The sequence below is a fragment of the Natator depressus genome, chromosome 4 (assembly GCF_965152275.1).
Source record: "Natator depressus isolate rNatDep1 chromosome 4, rNatDep2.hap1, whole genome shotgun sequence".
Lineage (NCBI taxonomy): Eukaryota > Metazoa > Chordata > Testudines > Cheloniidae > Natator > Natator depressus.
Window position 1 is genome coordinate 118,298,013 of NC_134237.1, and position 15,739 is coordinate 118,313,751.

Consider the following 15,739-nt stretch of genomic DNA (forward strand, 5'->3'; position numbering starts at 1 on the left):
GAAGCCTGTTTAAAAGCAACAAGTCACTGTGAATTGTGATCATAATATTCAAATTAAGGCTTCTGAGTACCAATGTACACTTAACCAGCCAAATTCAGGTGGCACGCACTACAGATTAACACAGTTTTGTAAACCAGCAGCCCCCAAAACACCAAAACCAAAGGATCATTACCGAACTGCAAAATGCACTGAACCTCCGTACATAATGCTCTTTGCAAGTGCTGTTTAATATTTCCTACCTTAGCTGGTTTCCTCTTGCAAAAGCTAATGCTGATTTATTAAGACATATCGTTTCCCCAACAGGTTTTGCTTCCTTCTCTCGTGATAGAGAAAACTGGCTTTGGCAGCAGTTTGTAACTGATGATTAATTCTGACACTTGAGTCCTTTTGCCTTTCTTGCCAGCTTTTCAAAGGCTGGCCATTCTATAGGAAATGCCTTGATCATATAGAACCTTTGCTTTTATTATTTCATTATTCAGTGTTATCATCTGTATTATAACCCCCTCCAGTACATTTTACACATCACTAGGTTTTGTTGTTAGTGAAACAGCAGGATAATAGACATTTCAGAATAAACCATTATTCCACACTGCAGGCAGAAATTTGCACACCCTGCTGTAGGGAATTAGTCTCATCTCAGTACTATACAAAGATTTTGAAAAAGGGGAAAGCATTTGATTTACAAACTAGACTGTAAACTAAAACAACGTAGGCTCAGAGCAAAGCAAAAACATTGGGCTATCAAGCCAGGGGCATTTTTTCTTTAGTGTATAAATCATTTGATTATAATTTTTACTTCTCTTTTGCAACTTCAGACATTTCCTGTCTCATCACCATTTGGTAACTCATGCATTTCTTCTCTTCTTTTACAAGACCTTATGGCTTTGATTTCCCAAATTTTTTAATGTTTAAAAAAGCCAACAATATAAATTTACTACGTAACTATTAACTCCTTCTGATGAAATAAATAGTGCCTGCCAGAGTACAGCATATTTTAGGAAGCCATCTACAGCCACGGGACACATGTGGACACTGCAGTAGCAACTGACAGGACAATGTACACCACCTACTGCAGGGCATACTTGAGCCCTAAGTGTGTAGTTGTGAATAATGTGGAATCTACAGATGGCTAATCGAGAGAGGAAAACAAAGTGACCCACTGCTGAGAGAAGCATTTATCATCATCAGAGAAGGATTGGGGTGTGGTGCAAACAGGTCCAGGTAAACCCTTTCAAATGCAAACCCTTTCAAATTTGCATCAAATGCAAAACTGCTTAAGCTGTTTATTCAGATGAATGGCAAAGCAATCCATCTGTAGCGTTTACCACTGGAGGAGGCTCGGACTTGCCTCTCGATAACTGGCAACACACATGAGGCTCTATTACCACTTAGCTCAGCCTATCACGCTGTTGTGCACCCCTGCTATCGATCTAAAGTAGTTATATGGCCTCCCATTACTGTGGTATCCGAGCGCCTCACAATCTTTAATACATTTATCCTCACAACATTCCTTCCAAGCCTATGATTCTGCCTCTAGGCATGCGAAGTGCTGCCTCACTCCAGGTGTCTGGACACCTCGCTTCTGCTTAATTCCCAGGACGATCCATGATAGATTAAGGGTATGGAACCACTTCCATATGAGGAGAGATTAAAAAACACTGGGACTGTTCAGCTTAGAAAAGAGATGACTAAGGGGGGACGGGGGGTTGATAGAGCTCTATAAAATCATGAATGGTGTGGAAAAGTGAATAAGGAAGTGTTGTTTACTCCTTCACGTAACACAAGAACCAGAAGTCACCCAATGAAACTAGTAGGCAGCAGGTTTAAAAAACCATGAAGATCTACTTCTTCATAATGCACAGCTAACCTGTGGAACACATTGCCATGGGATGTTGTGAATCCAAAAGTATAAATGGGTATGAAAAAGATTTAGATAAGTTCATGGAGCATAGGTCCACCAATGGTGATTAGACAAGATAGTCACAGATGCAACTCCATGCGCTGGGTGACCCTAAACCTCTGACTGCCAGAAGCTGAGACTGTATGACGGGATGAAGTACGCGATAAATTGCCCTGTTCTGTTCATTCCCTCTGAAGCATCTGGCATTGGAGACTGTTGGAAGACAGGATACTGGGCTAGATGGACCACTGATATGACCCAGTATGGCCATTCTTATGAACCAGAGGAAGATAGCTGGAGAAGCGCCTTACTCACATACTGGGCTCAATCTGGCAGGAGTGGTCAGAGACCACTTAACTCTACACAAAGCAGGGGGTAGCTGGAGGGGAAAAAGGAGGCCTTTAGCTTACTGGTTAGGATACTCAGGATGTGGGGGACCTGATTCAAGTCCTCCCTCTGCTTGACATGGCACTGGATTTAAACAGGGATCTGCCACCTCTCAGGTGAGAGCCCTGAAGTCTGGGTTAGGGGAAATTCTGATGTGGGGCTACCTCAATTGAATAATTAATTATTAACTGGTCCAGAGAAAAAGCAAACATCACTCCACAGTCCAGTGGCTAGGGCAGACATGGGGGGGGGGGAGAAACCAGCACAGCTTGCTTCCACTAGGATGTCCCCTTCTTCCTATTATGGGGACAAGTCCTGAAATCAACAGAAGTTTGTCTGAATGAAGCAATGAAAAAAGTAAACGTGTTTGTGCGTGTGTGTGTATAATGCTGTATGGCTCTTCTCACTAAACAGAGCACAGAAGTAACTTGTGCTCCTCTCAGTGAGATGGAGTATTTTGCAACTGCTTCTTAAAGCATCAACAATCCCAAAGAAGAGGAGATAGCCCATAGATGGGGGGTTTTCTTTTGATACACATCTTATTTGACTCTACTCACCCAACATAAGAACATAAGAATGGCCATACTGGGTCCGACCAAAGGTCCATCCAGTCCAGTATCCTGTCTACCGACAGTGGCCAATGCCAGGTGTCCCAGAGGGAGTGAACCTAACAGGTAATGATCAAGTGATCTCTCTCCTGCCATCCATCTCCACCCTCTGACAAACAGAGGCTAGGGACACCATTCCTTACCCATCCTGGCTAATAGCCATTAATGCACTTAACCTCCATGAATTTATCCAGTTCTCTTTTAAACTTTGTTCTAGTCCTAACCTTCACAACCTCCTCAGGCAAGGAGTTCCACAAGTTGACTGTGCACTGTGTGAAGAAGAACTTCCTTTTATTTGTTTTAAACCTGCTGCCCATTAATTTCATTTGGTGGCCCCTTGTTCTTATATTATGCGAACAAGTAAATAACTTTTCCTTATTCACTTTCTCCACACCACTCATGATTTTATATACCTCTATCATATCCCCCCTTAGTCTTCTCTTTTTCAAGCTGAAAAATCCTAGCCTCTTTAATCTCTCCTCATATGGGACCCATTCCAAACCCCTAATCCTTTTAGTTGCCCTTTTCTGAACCTTTTCTAATGCCAGTATATCCTTTTTGAGATGAGGGGACCACATCTGTACGCAGTATTCAAGATGTGGGCGTACCATGGATTTATATAAGGGCAATAAGATATTCTCCATCTTATTCTCTATCCCTTTTTTAATGATTCCTAACATCCTGTTTGCTTTTTTGACTGCCGCTGCACACTGAGTGGATGTCTTTAGAGAACTATCCACGATGACTCCAAGATCTTTCTCCTGATTAGCTGTAGCTAAATTAGCCCCCAACATATTGTATGTATAGTTGGGGTTATTTTTTCCAATGTGCATTACTTTACATTTATCCACATTAAATTTAGTTTGCCATTTTGTTGCCCAATCACTTAGTTTTGTGAGATCTTTTTGAAGTTCTTCACAGTCTGCTTTGGTCTTAACTATCTTAAGCAGTTTAGTATCATCTGCAAACTTTGCCACCTCACTGTTTACCCCTTTCTCCAGATCATTTATGAGTAAATTGAATAGGATTGGTCCTAGGACTGACCCTTGGGGAACACCACTAGTTACCCTTCTCCATTCTGAAAATTTACCATTTATTCCTACCCTTTGTTCCCTGTCTTTTAACCAGTTCTCAATCCATGAAAGGATCTTCCCTCTTATCCCATGACAACTTAATTTATGTAAGAGCCTTTGGTGAAGGACCTTGTCAAATTGTCACCCAATTAAGAATGAGCATTATGAGCCAAATTCATGGTCATAATACATCTTATTTATTCTGGTCTGCAGTGCACAATAGCCTTGTTTCCAGCAAATCCAGAAAAAAAGAGGACTCCCGTTGTATGACTGAATCTTCCAGTGGCATAGCACCATCATAGCTGCTCCTATGCCACCACCTTCCAGCATCTGGTCAGGGATTGTGGTAGGGCAAACAGAGATGTGGGCAGGACACTACTGCATCCAAACAATCCCCTGCTGCTAGAATGGCACTTTGGGGCTCTGAGTAATCTTAAGGCTTCTCAAAGCCGCTGCTGACCCTCAGCCTTCCATTCTTGTACTGAGCATAATGTGGTCAGAATGGAGAATCTGTCCCTATTCTGGCTGGGAACAGGAGAAGCCACTCAAGCAAATGGAAAGACCCATCGACTTCCATGGGGTTTGGATCAGACCCTGATACAGAACACTGTGTATTGTTTAAAAAGTTTAATTATGTTTAATGTCTGTCTTTATGATATGTTATTAGTGCAAATTCAAGTATTAAATTCACAAATAGCTGCTTGGGACATAAAAACAGAAACCAACATTTTCTTGGTGCCAAAACACAGAGAAGCCTCCTGCACTGTGACAGAAGCAAAATGGCTGGTTCTAAAAATTAACAGCTTGGGATTATAATGTTTATTTTCTGTGTTCTTCCCTGATGTCGTTTGCTGCTGTATTGGGAGCAAGCCCATTCTGCAGATACTAAAATAAACCATTTTTTTCTAAGCAGTTTTACCATTCTAGCACTCCTTTCTTAAACCAAACTCAGCTGTTGTAAAGCAACCTCCATCCACTCTGGGCTTCCACATCAAGATAGCAGCTTGGAACAAATGCATACAGAAACCACACGGCAATTTCCACAAGGGCAGCCCTGATACTGTACTGGACACTGCTCCCTTTTCTTATTCATTCCAAGGGCCTAATTTTACCAGGCCCTGCATGGATGTGCAAAAGCTTTCAAGTAGCAGCACAGTGATCTCTGCAGTGGGGGGGGGGGGAACCAAAGGGTGACAGATAGGGTAGCCAACTTTCCAATGTCTGAAAACCGGACCCCCCACCCACCTCTTCCCCCTTCAAGGCCCCACCCTGCCTCTTTCCCTTAGGCCAGTGCTCTTCACTATTTTTGAAGTGGGGGCCACTTGGACAAAAAACCTTCAAAGTGAGAGCCACATCAACTACTAAATTAACACATTGCTTACTACTCCTTAATGAGGTAATGGTACAGAGCCAGTCGTGTAACTAAAACAAAGTCTACTTGTGCAATAAAACGATACTCCTTTTATAAAATAATAACCAGGAAAATGTATTGTCATAAATATAAAGGGAAGGGTAAACACTTCTAAAATCCCTGGCCAGAGGAAAAACCCTTTCACCTGTAAAGGGTTAAGAAGCTAGGATAACCTCGCTGGCACCTGACCAAAATGACCAACGAGGAGACAACATATTTTCAAAAGCTGGGGGGAGTGAGAAACAAAGCCTATCTCTCTGTCTGTATGATGCTTTTGCCGGGGACAGAACAGGAATGGAATCTTAGAACTTAGTAAGTAATCTAGCTAGATATGCGTTAGATTCTGATTCCTTTAAATGGCTGAAAAAATAAGCTGTGCTGAATGGAATATAGATTCCTGTTTTTGTGTCTTTTTGTAACTTAAGGTTTTGCCTAGAGGGATTCTCTATATTTTGAATCTAATTACCCTGTAAGGTATTTACCATCCTGATTTTACAGAGGTGATTCTTTTTACTTTTTCTTCCATGAAAATTCTTCTTTTAAGAACCTGATTGCTTTTTCATTGTTCTTAAGATCCAAGGGTTTGGGTCTGTGTTCACCTATGCAAATTGGTGAGGATTTTTATCAAGCCTTCTCCAGGAAAGGGGGTGTAAGGGTTGGGAGGATTTTGGAGGGAGAGACGTTTCTAAATGGACTCTTTCCCAGTAATATACCAGTTAGACGTTTGGCAGTGGCAGCGATAAAGTCCAAGGGCAAAAGGTAAAATAGTTTGTACCTTGGGAAAGTTTTAACCTAACCTGGTAAAAGTAAGCTTAGGAAGTTTTCATGCAGGTCCCCACATCTGTACCCTAGAGTTCAGAGTGGGGAAGGAACCTTGACATGTATGGAATTAAAAAGGCACCTATGAGAGTAAACTTTTTAAGAATAGAATAATGCAACACTTACTTTAAAAGCTGGATGAGCGAAAGTGTGCCTGTTCCTCCTTGACTTTGTTCATGCAGTATTTGTAATCTGTCATCTCTATCGTAGTAAAGCAGTCCAAATGTTCGTTGGTCAATTTATTCCTCTGTTTTCTTTTCACAATATTCATTGTTGAAAATGTGGATTCGCAGGTATATGTACTGACAAAAAATGACAGCATTTTTTGCACACAATGTTTCAGAGATGGGTATTGTGTATCAGGGACCATGTTCCAGAAATTATAAACACCTGTCTTAAGTTCAGACTTCATGATGCCATTTGTCTGAAGTTCCACAATTTCACTGTTCAGTTTAGCATGATCAGAACAAATGTCTGTGATAACTGGTGACAGAGATGTCACTGATACATGGAAGGGGTTTTCAATTAAATTAAAGAACTCCTTGTACTCCACTACGTTTTGGAATCGAGACTCGAATTCCACCCTCAATTCTCCCAATACTTGTACAAATGAATTGTAACTGAAGTGTTTCAAAAGCTCGGGATTTTCTGAGGTGACTGCTCTGAGTTTTGGAAAGTGAACAAACTGCACGACGGGAATGAATAATGTTGTAATCTTGTTTTGAAAAGCAGTTACAACATGCAACATGTTACTAGGACATTTCTGTTTCCCTTGTAACTGGAGATTTAGCTCATTCAAATGGAAAGTGATGTCAGTCAAAAATGCCTTAATTATCCGCTCTGGATTTTCTACGTCTTTCTCCTTCTACCCCTTGCTTTCAAGGAATTCACGAATCTGAGGAAGGAGACCCAAAAATCTTTCAAGGACCCTGCCACAAGATAACCATCTCACTTCACTGTGCACCACTAGCTCACCATATTCTGTCTCATATTCTTCCAGTAATGCTCGAAACTGCCGGTGATTCAGCACTCTTGAAACAATAAAATTGACCACCTTTACAACCAACTGCATGACACTTTGCATTTCACTATTTTTTAGTCTACCCACAATTGCTTCTTGGTGTATAATGCAATGAAACATGGCAAATTTGGGTATTTCTTTTCGTTTCATCATCTGGCCAATCAATCCAGTCTCCTTCCCTCATATATTTGGTGCACCGTCTGTACACACGGAAGTTAGCTTTGTCCAGTCCAAGTTATTCTCAGCAAAAAAATCGAGTAGGGCAGTCAAAATGTTTTCCCCTTTCGTTTGACCTTTCAAAGATATTAAACACAGCAGTTCTTACCAGAATAATTCTTCTTTGGGGAAACGATCCCAGACACACAATTGTGAGACGTCACATATATCTATACTTTCATATATCTGTACTTTCATGCTATGCTAAAACATGGTGCTGCCAAAATATCTGCAGTTAACTGTTGTCGGATTTCTTTTCCAATTTCCTCCACCGTTCTCATTATGATTGTGTCCGACAGTTGCAGCCTTTTTATTTGCTTTAGGATTGCATTTTTGCTATTGAAATCTGCACACAGGATTTCCACAGAAGCCAGAAAACACTCTTTAATGATCTCTGTGTGAGTAAATGACTTTTTATGTCTTACTAAAATCCATGCAATTTCAAAAGATGCCTGTCAAACATTCTGCAACAGACCTCGATCTCTGTATTATTTTTTGCTGGCCTTGTAGTGAAGCAGCAAGTTGTTCAATTTTACTTTTTCTTAAGTTACTTCCAGGTGGGTAATTTTCGCTGAAATCTGCATGCGCTATTGTGTATTGGCGTTCTAAATCGCTGCACTTAAAAGCTGAACACGTTTGCTGACAAATTAAACAGGCTTCATGCATGTTTCATTAAGCACAAATCAAACCTCGTCAGTTCACTTTTCTTGAAACTTTCAGTTTTCATCTTCCAAAGCACTTACCTTTCTTTTTTTATTGGCTAGCTCTGGGAAGGAGCTCAGGGCTGGGGCATTGTTTTGTGGTGCAGGAGAGGGTATGGGGGGCTGGCTCCGGGAGGCTGCAGGTTGAGTGGTGGAAAAGAAATGCTGGTCCAGCATAGCTGGGCCTGCTATATTCATGCTACTCCTGGTCTTAATGATGAAGAGCTATTCAGAACCTGCTCACTGAAGGGGGCGGAACTTACTTCAGGCAGCCCCGGCCCCACACTGCTCCCAGAAGGGGTCAATGCGCCCTTGCGGCCCCTGGGGGGGGTGGCATGTGGCTCTGCGCACTACCCCTTTCTGCAGGCACCGCCCCCAAAACTTCCATTGGCCACAGTTCCCCGTTCCCAACCAATGGGAGCTGTGGGGGCGGTACTTGCAGGCAGGAGCAGCGCGCGGAGATTTCTGCTTCCCTGCGCCACCCCTGCGGCCATGGGGTCATGCTGGCCACTTCTGGGTATCGGCGTGGGGCTGGGAGCCTGCCTTAGCAGCAACCCCACTGCAGCACCAGAGATTGCCGGAGATCGTGATTGACAGGGAGCCGCACTTAGGGTTGATGGAAGCTGCCACTGGCTTGCGGGCCTTGCAATGAAGAACACTGCCCTAGGCCCTGCCCCTGCTCTGCCTCTTCTTTGGAGGCCCCGCCCCAGTCCCGCTTCTTCTCTGAAGGCCCCACCACTGCCCCGCCTCTTCCCTCAATGCTCTGCCCACTACTCACCCCTCTCCCTGCTCTCCTCTGTCGCTTGCTGCTCTCCCCCCCTCAACTCCAGCATGAGCAGCCCCAAGGGACTTGCAAACCCCAGCTCCAGCAGCCTGCCCGGCAGTGTAGGTCAGAAGAGTGCTGCGGCCACACAGGAACAGCCAGGCAGCCCTGCTGGTGAGCTAGGATGGGGACCTCCTGCCTAGCAGCCCCCCACCTCCCTCTGAGCTATCTGCCCGGCAGCCCCCCACCCCCACCTGCTTGAGCCCTCCCCGCCCCGGCGCTGCCTGACAGCGTGGCCGGGGGAAGCGCTGGCTGGTGAGACAGGTCACATTCTTTCCCTCCTGGGGCATGTTTCATGCCAACTGGGAGCCTTTTACCCTGCTCGCCATGGGCCCCCGCACTCTGTCCTCTGCCTCAGCCCTGCAAACCATGCTTCTCAAAGGGGCGGCCTGCTGCCCAAGCTGGTGCATGTGTGCGGCCACAGCAACTGCCGCTTCCGGGGTGGGTGACAGGCTGCCTCTTCCCCCCCGCCCGCAGTAACCGGACTTTTAATGTCCAGTCAGTAGATCCCTGCCAGGTACCCTTTTCGACTGGACGTTCCAGTTGAAAACCAGCCACCTGGCAAACCTAGTGACAGCCACACCAGTTCTATTGTGGATTCTTGTGCAACCATTCAAAGGGAGCTTTGGGGGTGAGATGAGGCAGACCAGGTGAGATCAGAACAAATAGGCCATTTCAGTTGCCCAGACCTCTGCAATCAGCAACAACAACCTGTACAATACTGCATAAAAGTGAAGGCAGTACACAAACAGGCTGCACTGATACGCCACATCCTGGGGGAGTCTATTCCCCTTATCTACACAGAGATATCCTATCCTAGATCCATTTTGCTCTGACTTTACATAGGGAATGAGGATTTGACCCTCAGAAAATAGGCCACAGGAAGAACTTAAGTAAACAAATCATGCATGATATTTGGCTTCCAGCATAAGAAAACAACTATATTATTATAAGTTATCAGCAGTTTGCACTACTAATCTCTCTCTTCCTTCTCTTCTGAATAAATACTTAAAATGGACCAAGAAATGTAGGAGAGGGAGACTAAACTATACAATCTGGCCACAGAGATTAGGCATGGAAACAGCTGTCCTGCTGACTGTTAATTACCACAGAAATCAGACATGGAAAAAATTATATTAAGTCATCTAGTCCTTTCCTTTGTCAGTGCAGGATTGTTCCCCAATGTACATTTCCAGTACGTTGTCCAGTCTAGTTTTAGTATGACCTAAGTGATATCTTCCAGCACTTCCCTTGGGAAACTATTCCGCATTTCCCCTATTTAGCAGCAATTGTCCCTGATGACACTTGTGAATCCTCACAATATATTCAAGATCATAAAAAGAAAACAAAAGAGTATTGAAAAAAACGGAAGTGCTGCTAACGTTTTCAAAGATGACAAACGTTAGAAGCAGCCTTGGCTGCTTCATTTTTGTATCTATCTAAGAACTATGTAAACACATGACAGATCATCTATATAGGTGGGGGAAAACAAACGTGATTAGATACTAAACTGGAATTGAGATATCTGTGCTACTTCTAGGTCAGTCAGACATCAGAAGTACAGAATACAAGGCTGTTTACATTGGATATGGATTCAGGTTTCTTTTGTATTCATGTTTTTTTACTGCCTTTTGTCACGATTTTTTAAAATATCTTACCCTCGTGGAAAAATGTGATTTTTTGAGGATATTATTTATGATCATTGCTGCAAAGATTCTGTAGATTAATTTACTTGTTCAAATCCATTGCCTGCTTCCTGCTAAACACTGTGCCTGTTGTTTTTTTTCATCTGGGATTCCTGGGCTTTTTAGGTACTGCAAGAATCATTCTCCCTTACTTTTTAAAGCATTTAGGCCCCCGTCTCCTTTCTCAAGAGTATTTTTCACCCATGTAATTCCACTGATTTTGGCAGAATTACTCAAGATTTACACTGATATCGATGAGAGGCAAATCAGCCCTGCTGTATTTTCTTTAAAGCACTTTAAAAACAAAACAACAAAACAAAACAAACACACACACCCCCAAAAAGTTAACAGAAACTAAAAACAAAAGGAAGGACTTTTACAGCTTCTTTGGAAAGGCCACGTGCAACTGATCACGGCAAAACTCCTAGAACATCTTAAAAGTGTGACAATACGTGCCAATAAAATAGTGCCAGAGAATGGACTCATCCTGATGTATCTGCTCTCATCAGCAAACTGCAAGAGGTAGATGCACCCACGTTCCCAGTCTACCAAAACCAGTGCTGCTGCTGCTACACATCGAAGGCTCTTTTCATCCTTTCCTCATCAACCAAAACATTAAGAGCCTGATTCTCAACTGCCTGGCACCTTGTGTCATCATTGACTTCTGTGAAAATTGGGTGTAAAATGCTACCAAATGAGAACAGAAAAAATTTAAACTCACTTTGCACCGATGCTGCAAGGCAGTAGAGAATCAGGCCCTAAAAAGACTTTTATGTATTGCAGAGCCAACAGGAATTCAAGAAGCAGGTGGTGCCACTTTTGTCCAACAACCCTCTGTGACATACCCGGCTACAATTCAGACCAGTTTGGGGCTGTGTTATCCCTGCCCTGCAACCCTGGGTGCCTTGCAATGCCTTGCTGAAATAGCTCCCTCCTGGGCTCCGCACAAACAGCCTTCCCACATGCAAGTCACACCCTCAGTGTCGCTGTGTAACTTCAGCCTGCCAGCTACATGCTGGCTCTCACCAGCCTGGGTTATACCGCAGTGTGACCCCAACACACCCCTAGCTCCAGATCTTTCCCCAGAAATGTATGTCCTGTACAGCTCTTCCCTCTCCTGGACAGGACATATTTAACTATATTAAATCTGTTATTCTTTAAGGGAATAATATGCCAGTTTATTGTCTTAAATAGAGTTAACCAGATACTTCAATTTAAACACACTGGATTAGATAAAACTGTAAAAAAAAGTTTATTAATTACAAAGAGAGAGAGAGAGAGTTTAACAGAGTACAAGTTATGAGGCATAAAAGTCAGAAAGGATTAAAAAAATAAAGATAAAATGCCTAACTTAAACTATATTAGAATCAAGCAAAATTTCTCACCACATGCTTCCAGCAAGATTATTGACGAAACCCTTTAGGTAAGGACCGCCCACCCCTCACAGAGTTCCTTTGTCTTCTTAGGTGTGATGCCAGAGACAGAAGGTGTGTATGTGCCTGGGGGTGTTTGTCCCTCCTTTTTACAGTTCCAGTCCCCCACTTGAAAAACATTTCCAGCTGAGAACCAAGAGGCAAACAGTCTATGTGGAAGGATGTTCCCTGCTGGCTTTTTTCAGTTCGAGCTTTCTTTGTTTTCCCTTCCTGCTTGATGACTCTGTTTATTGCTTAAGTGCAAATTAAGGCAAGCACACATTCCTTTGTTTAGGACAGACCTGTTTGCTGACTGCTGCTTGGGTAGGACTGTGGGGTTTGGAACATGTGTTAATAACATCATACAGGGAAATCTTGTAATTTCACATACAATGTTGCCTCACATTTTATCAGGACAATACTGACCAACAAATTCTGAGTTTTTAAATGATACTTTACATAGCATACCTTGTACAAAGATTATTACAATAGTGTGCTGGGTGTGAAAACAGGGATCTATTCTGTCACCCTTCTCCCCAACCTGCCATGGAGAGAGATACAAACTCAACCAAGGAGGGGTAACAACAGTGGATGTGGTTCAAGCACTGATCCTGTTATGGAAAAAATATATATTACTACTGCCATAGGGCAACAAGTAGGAATTCTCCTCTGCTGGCTAGCAAGTCAGTACACTCTGAGACATGTGTGTGCCAGATTAACAAAGATGCAAGAAAAGCACTGCTAATTCATGTGCAGTAAATTCTAGTTTCTTTGTTCAGAAGGATGGGGAAGATTTGCTGGAGGGAAAAAACACATATATTGCTTCACAATGCAGTATATATATTGCACAGGAACACTTTTTCCTGCTCAAGTACTAGTACTGTATATTTCCTGCTGGAGCCATCAGCGCCTATTTTGGATACTGGAAACTCTGCCTCATGAGCACCTCAGCTGGAAGAAGGAGACTTCCTTCACAACCTTTCATTACTCGTTCTTATCTACCAGAAGGGGGTCACTATTGAGTGATGGGCAGAACTCCTCCTGACTCCAGTGCTGAGTGAACTAACCGGAGATAGTAGAGAGACAAGTTGGGTGAGGTAATGTCTTTTATTGGACCAAATTCTACTGGTGAGAGAGCTCTGTGTAAGCTTGAAAGCTTGTCTCTCTCACCAACAGAAGTTGGTCCAATAAAAAGATATTACCTCACCCAACTTGTCTCTCTAATTCCTGGGACCAAAATGGCTACAACAAGACTGCATATAACTGGAGATATGGCAGAGGAACAGAAAGAAGAACACACCTTTATAGATCAATTGGATAACCATCCACTCAGAACCAAAGACTTTGTTTTGAATTTAATCTTGGTTCAGTTTGGTCTTTAGTTATGTGGGGCCCATAACAAGATTTTTGCGTACAGCATGTGCACACACACATCATATTCCCAAACTTTTTTCAGAACAACGAACAGGCTTGGTGAAACTACAACATGGCTCATTTATGACCAGAGACAAAAATACTGAAAGGTTCATTTTAGTTTTCCAATAGCTTCACTGTGAACTCTGAAAAATACAGAACAGATAACTGTGTATGAAATAATGGAATTTATAACTTCAAAACACACTTACATTGTTACATGCCAGACAGCCCCCATATGACCTTTACTCTGCTGCCTTGCCACCCTGCAATAACTTAGAATACTCCATTTAAAATATATATTTTAGCAAAGCATCAAGCAAAGAGGTGTGTACAGAGTTATAGAAATACTTCCTGATGGTTCATAAAAAATAACACGAATGATTTAACGTTTAACACAATGGTTCTGGAAGTGAAATGGGAAGAGAAAAGCAGTTAATAAAAATGTTAACACTTAGCTCTTGCATAAGAATAACCTAAACAAAGGAGTTCTCTCAAATTTTGAGAATGGATGTCTGTCTGGTTGACAGAATATTCTTACCTCCAGCACTCTTCCAGTGATGTACTTCTCACAGTTGTCACATCTTATGCCAAACTTAGCATGATAGTCCATTTCACAGTATGGAATGCCATCCCTAGAAAAAAAACAGACAATACTTGGATAGCTTCAAAGATGCCTATGGTTTTGCTAGCAGATTACACAGCTAAACCTTGTTGGCATTTCAGGAGAGGTTGATTACAGACTTCTTTTCCCTCCCATTTATTAATGTGGTAAAGACCTCAATAATTGATGAACAGGAAATTACACTTGGCTCATCCAAATCTGACTCTGCCGAATTGATCTCAATCCCACTTTCCCTCTTCCTCACTGTATTCAGCAGTTCCCTCTTTCTCCATAATAAGATCAAACGTCTCTTATGCTCAAACATATTATAGTACTTGCTTTGATGGTCTTTCTCATTAACTTATTCCATGTGCTTCCCACTCTGAGAAATAACTCAGTCCCTATTTCCATTTACTTTTCTATCCTTTTTTATTTGTCATCTAAACTAACTTTGAGCCTGAATTGCACAGGAATAATTGCTCATTTGCTAATGCTTAATTCCATGGACACTCTTTTGAGTTAGGAACTTTCAAAGTGCATCAAGATGCCAATGTCTTCTCTGTAGAAGGTGACTATGCAAAGCTCAATCTAAGTGACAGAAAGGTCTTGGAAATATGCCCAAGGCATGCAGTAAACAGCAGATTTTTGGGTGGTTTTATTTGCAGGATTTAAAATTATGAACAATCCAAACTTACAAAGGCATGCAATGGGAGCTCTAAATCTCAGCTTTTGGCTCTAAATAAATCTTAGCCATTTATGTTACCCTAATTAATGAAAACCGATTATATTACACTGCAAATAACTCAACAGAAATCTACTTGGATCCTAACTGATCTACAGTAAAGAGTGCCAACCACTATTTAAAATAACCTCATACAAGAGGCAAATCTCTGGATCATTTCCATCCATTGTGCTACACCTAAACTAAGACCAAACAGCCTTATTTTTACAGGTTAGGGAGTGTTTGTGTGTGAAATATATAGAAGCTATTTTATACAATACAATGTCATGAGGTAACACAAAGCTCCTTTCATTTTCAATGCATTTTACATTCGTTCTCGCCAAACCCCTGTGAGGTAGGCAGATATTATTTTATTACTCTTTGTGCTTTCTACTCTCTCATCCCCATAGCAAGTTTGGAGACAAATCCCTGAAGGTTCCTCCACAGCCTACGGGCCTTACACTAATTGCTTACGATGTTCTTCTCTGTCAAACATATAGTGCAAAATCCATACCAAATGAAGAATGGCATGGATGAGGGAAGAGTTTTAGCCCCAGAGAGTATGTCTACACAGCAAAGAAACCCCCCTGAATAGCCCATGCCAGCCAACTCGGCCTTGCAGGGCTCAGGCTCTGAGGCTGTTTCATTGCTGTGTAGACTTCCGAGCTCGGGCTGGCACCCAGGCTCCAGCCTCAGTCCAGAAGGGAAATGAAACAGCCCCAGAGCCCGAGCCACATGAGCCTGACTCAGCCATGGGTTTTTCTTTGCTGTGTAGACATACCCAGAACGTAGGTAAGAGGAGGAAAAAAATCAATTAATTTAGGGGAGGCATGCATGGAGCTAAACTGCAGCAATGTTGCCCCTTTTAGACCTGAGCGCCTAGTCAAAGTTCAGGGCGCTGGGGATGTTCCCCTTGGAAATAGAAATTGATGGAGTCTGGTATTT

At 42.5% G+C, this 15,739-nt stretch overlaps 1 protein-coding gene across 7 annotated transcripts in view; it reads right to left on the reverse strand.

Annotated features, from left to right (window-relative positions):
* ABLIM2 (actin binding LIM protein family member 2) overlaps positions 1-15,739 on the reverse strand; it is a 214,243-nt gene that overhangs the window by 97,035 nt on the left and 101,469 nt on the right. For 6 of the 7 annotated variants that reach the window (XM_074951750.1, XM_074951752.1, XM_074951747.1 and 3 more), the window contains exon 6: positions 14,011-14,104. In XM_074951750.1, coding sequence (XP_074807851.1) covers positions 14,011-14,104 — 94 coding nt within the window. Of the gene's footprint in view, positions 1-239; positions 490-14,010; positions 14,105-15,739 lie in introns of those variants that run through there. The other variant, XM_074951753.1, reaches the window with a different exon arrangement.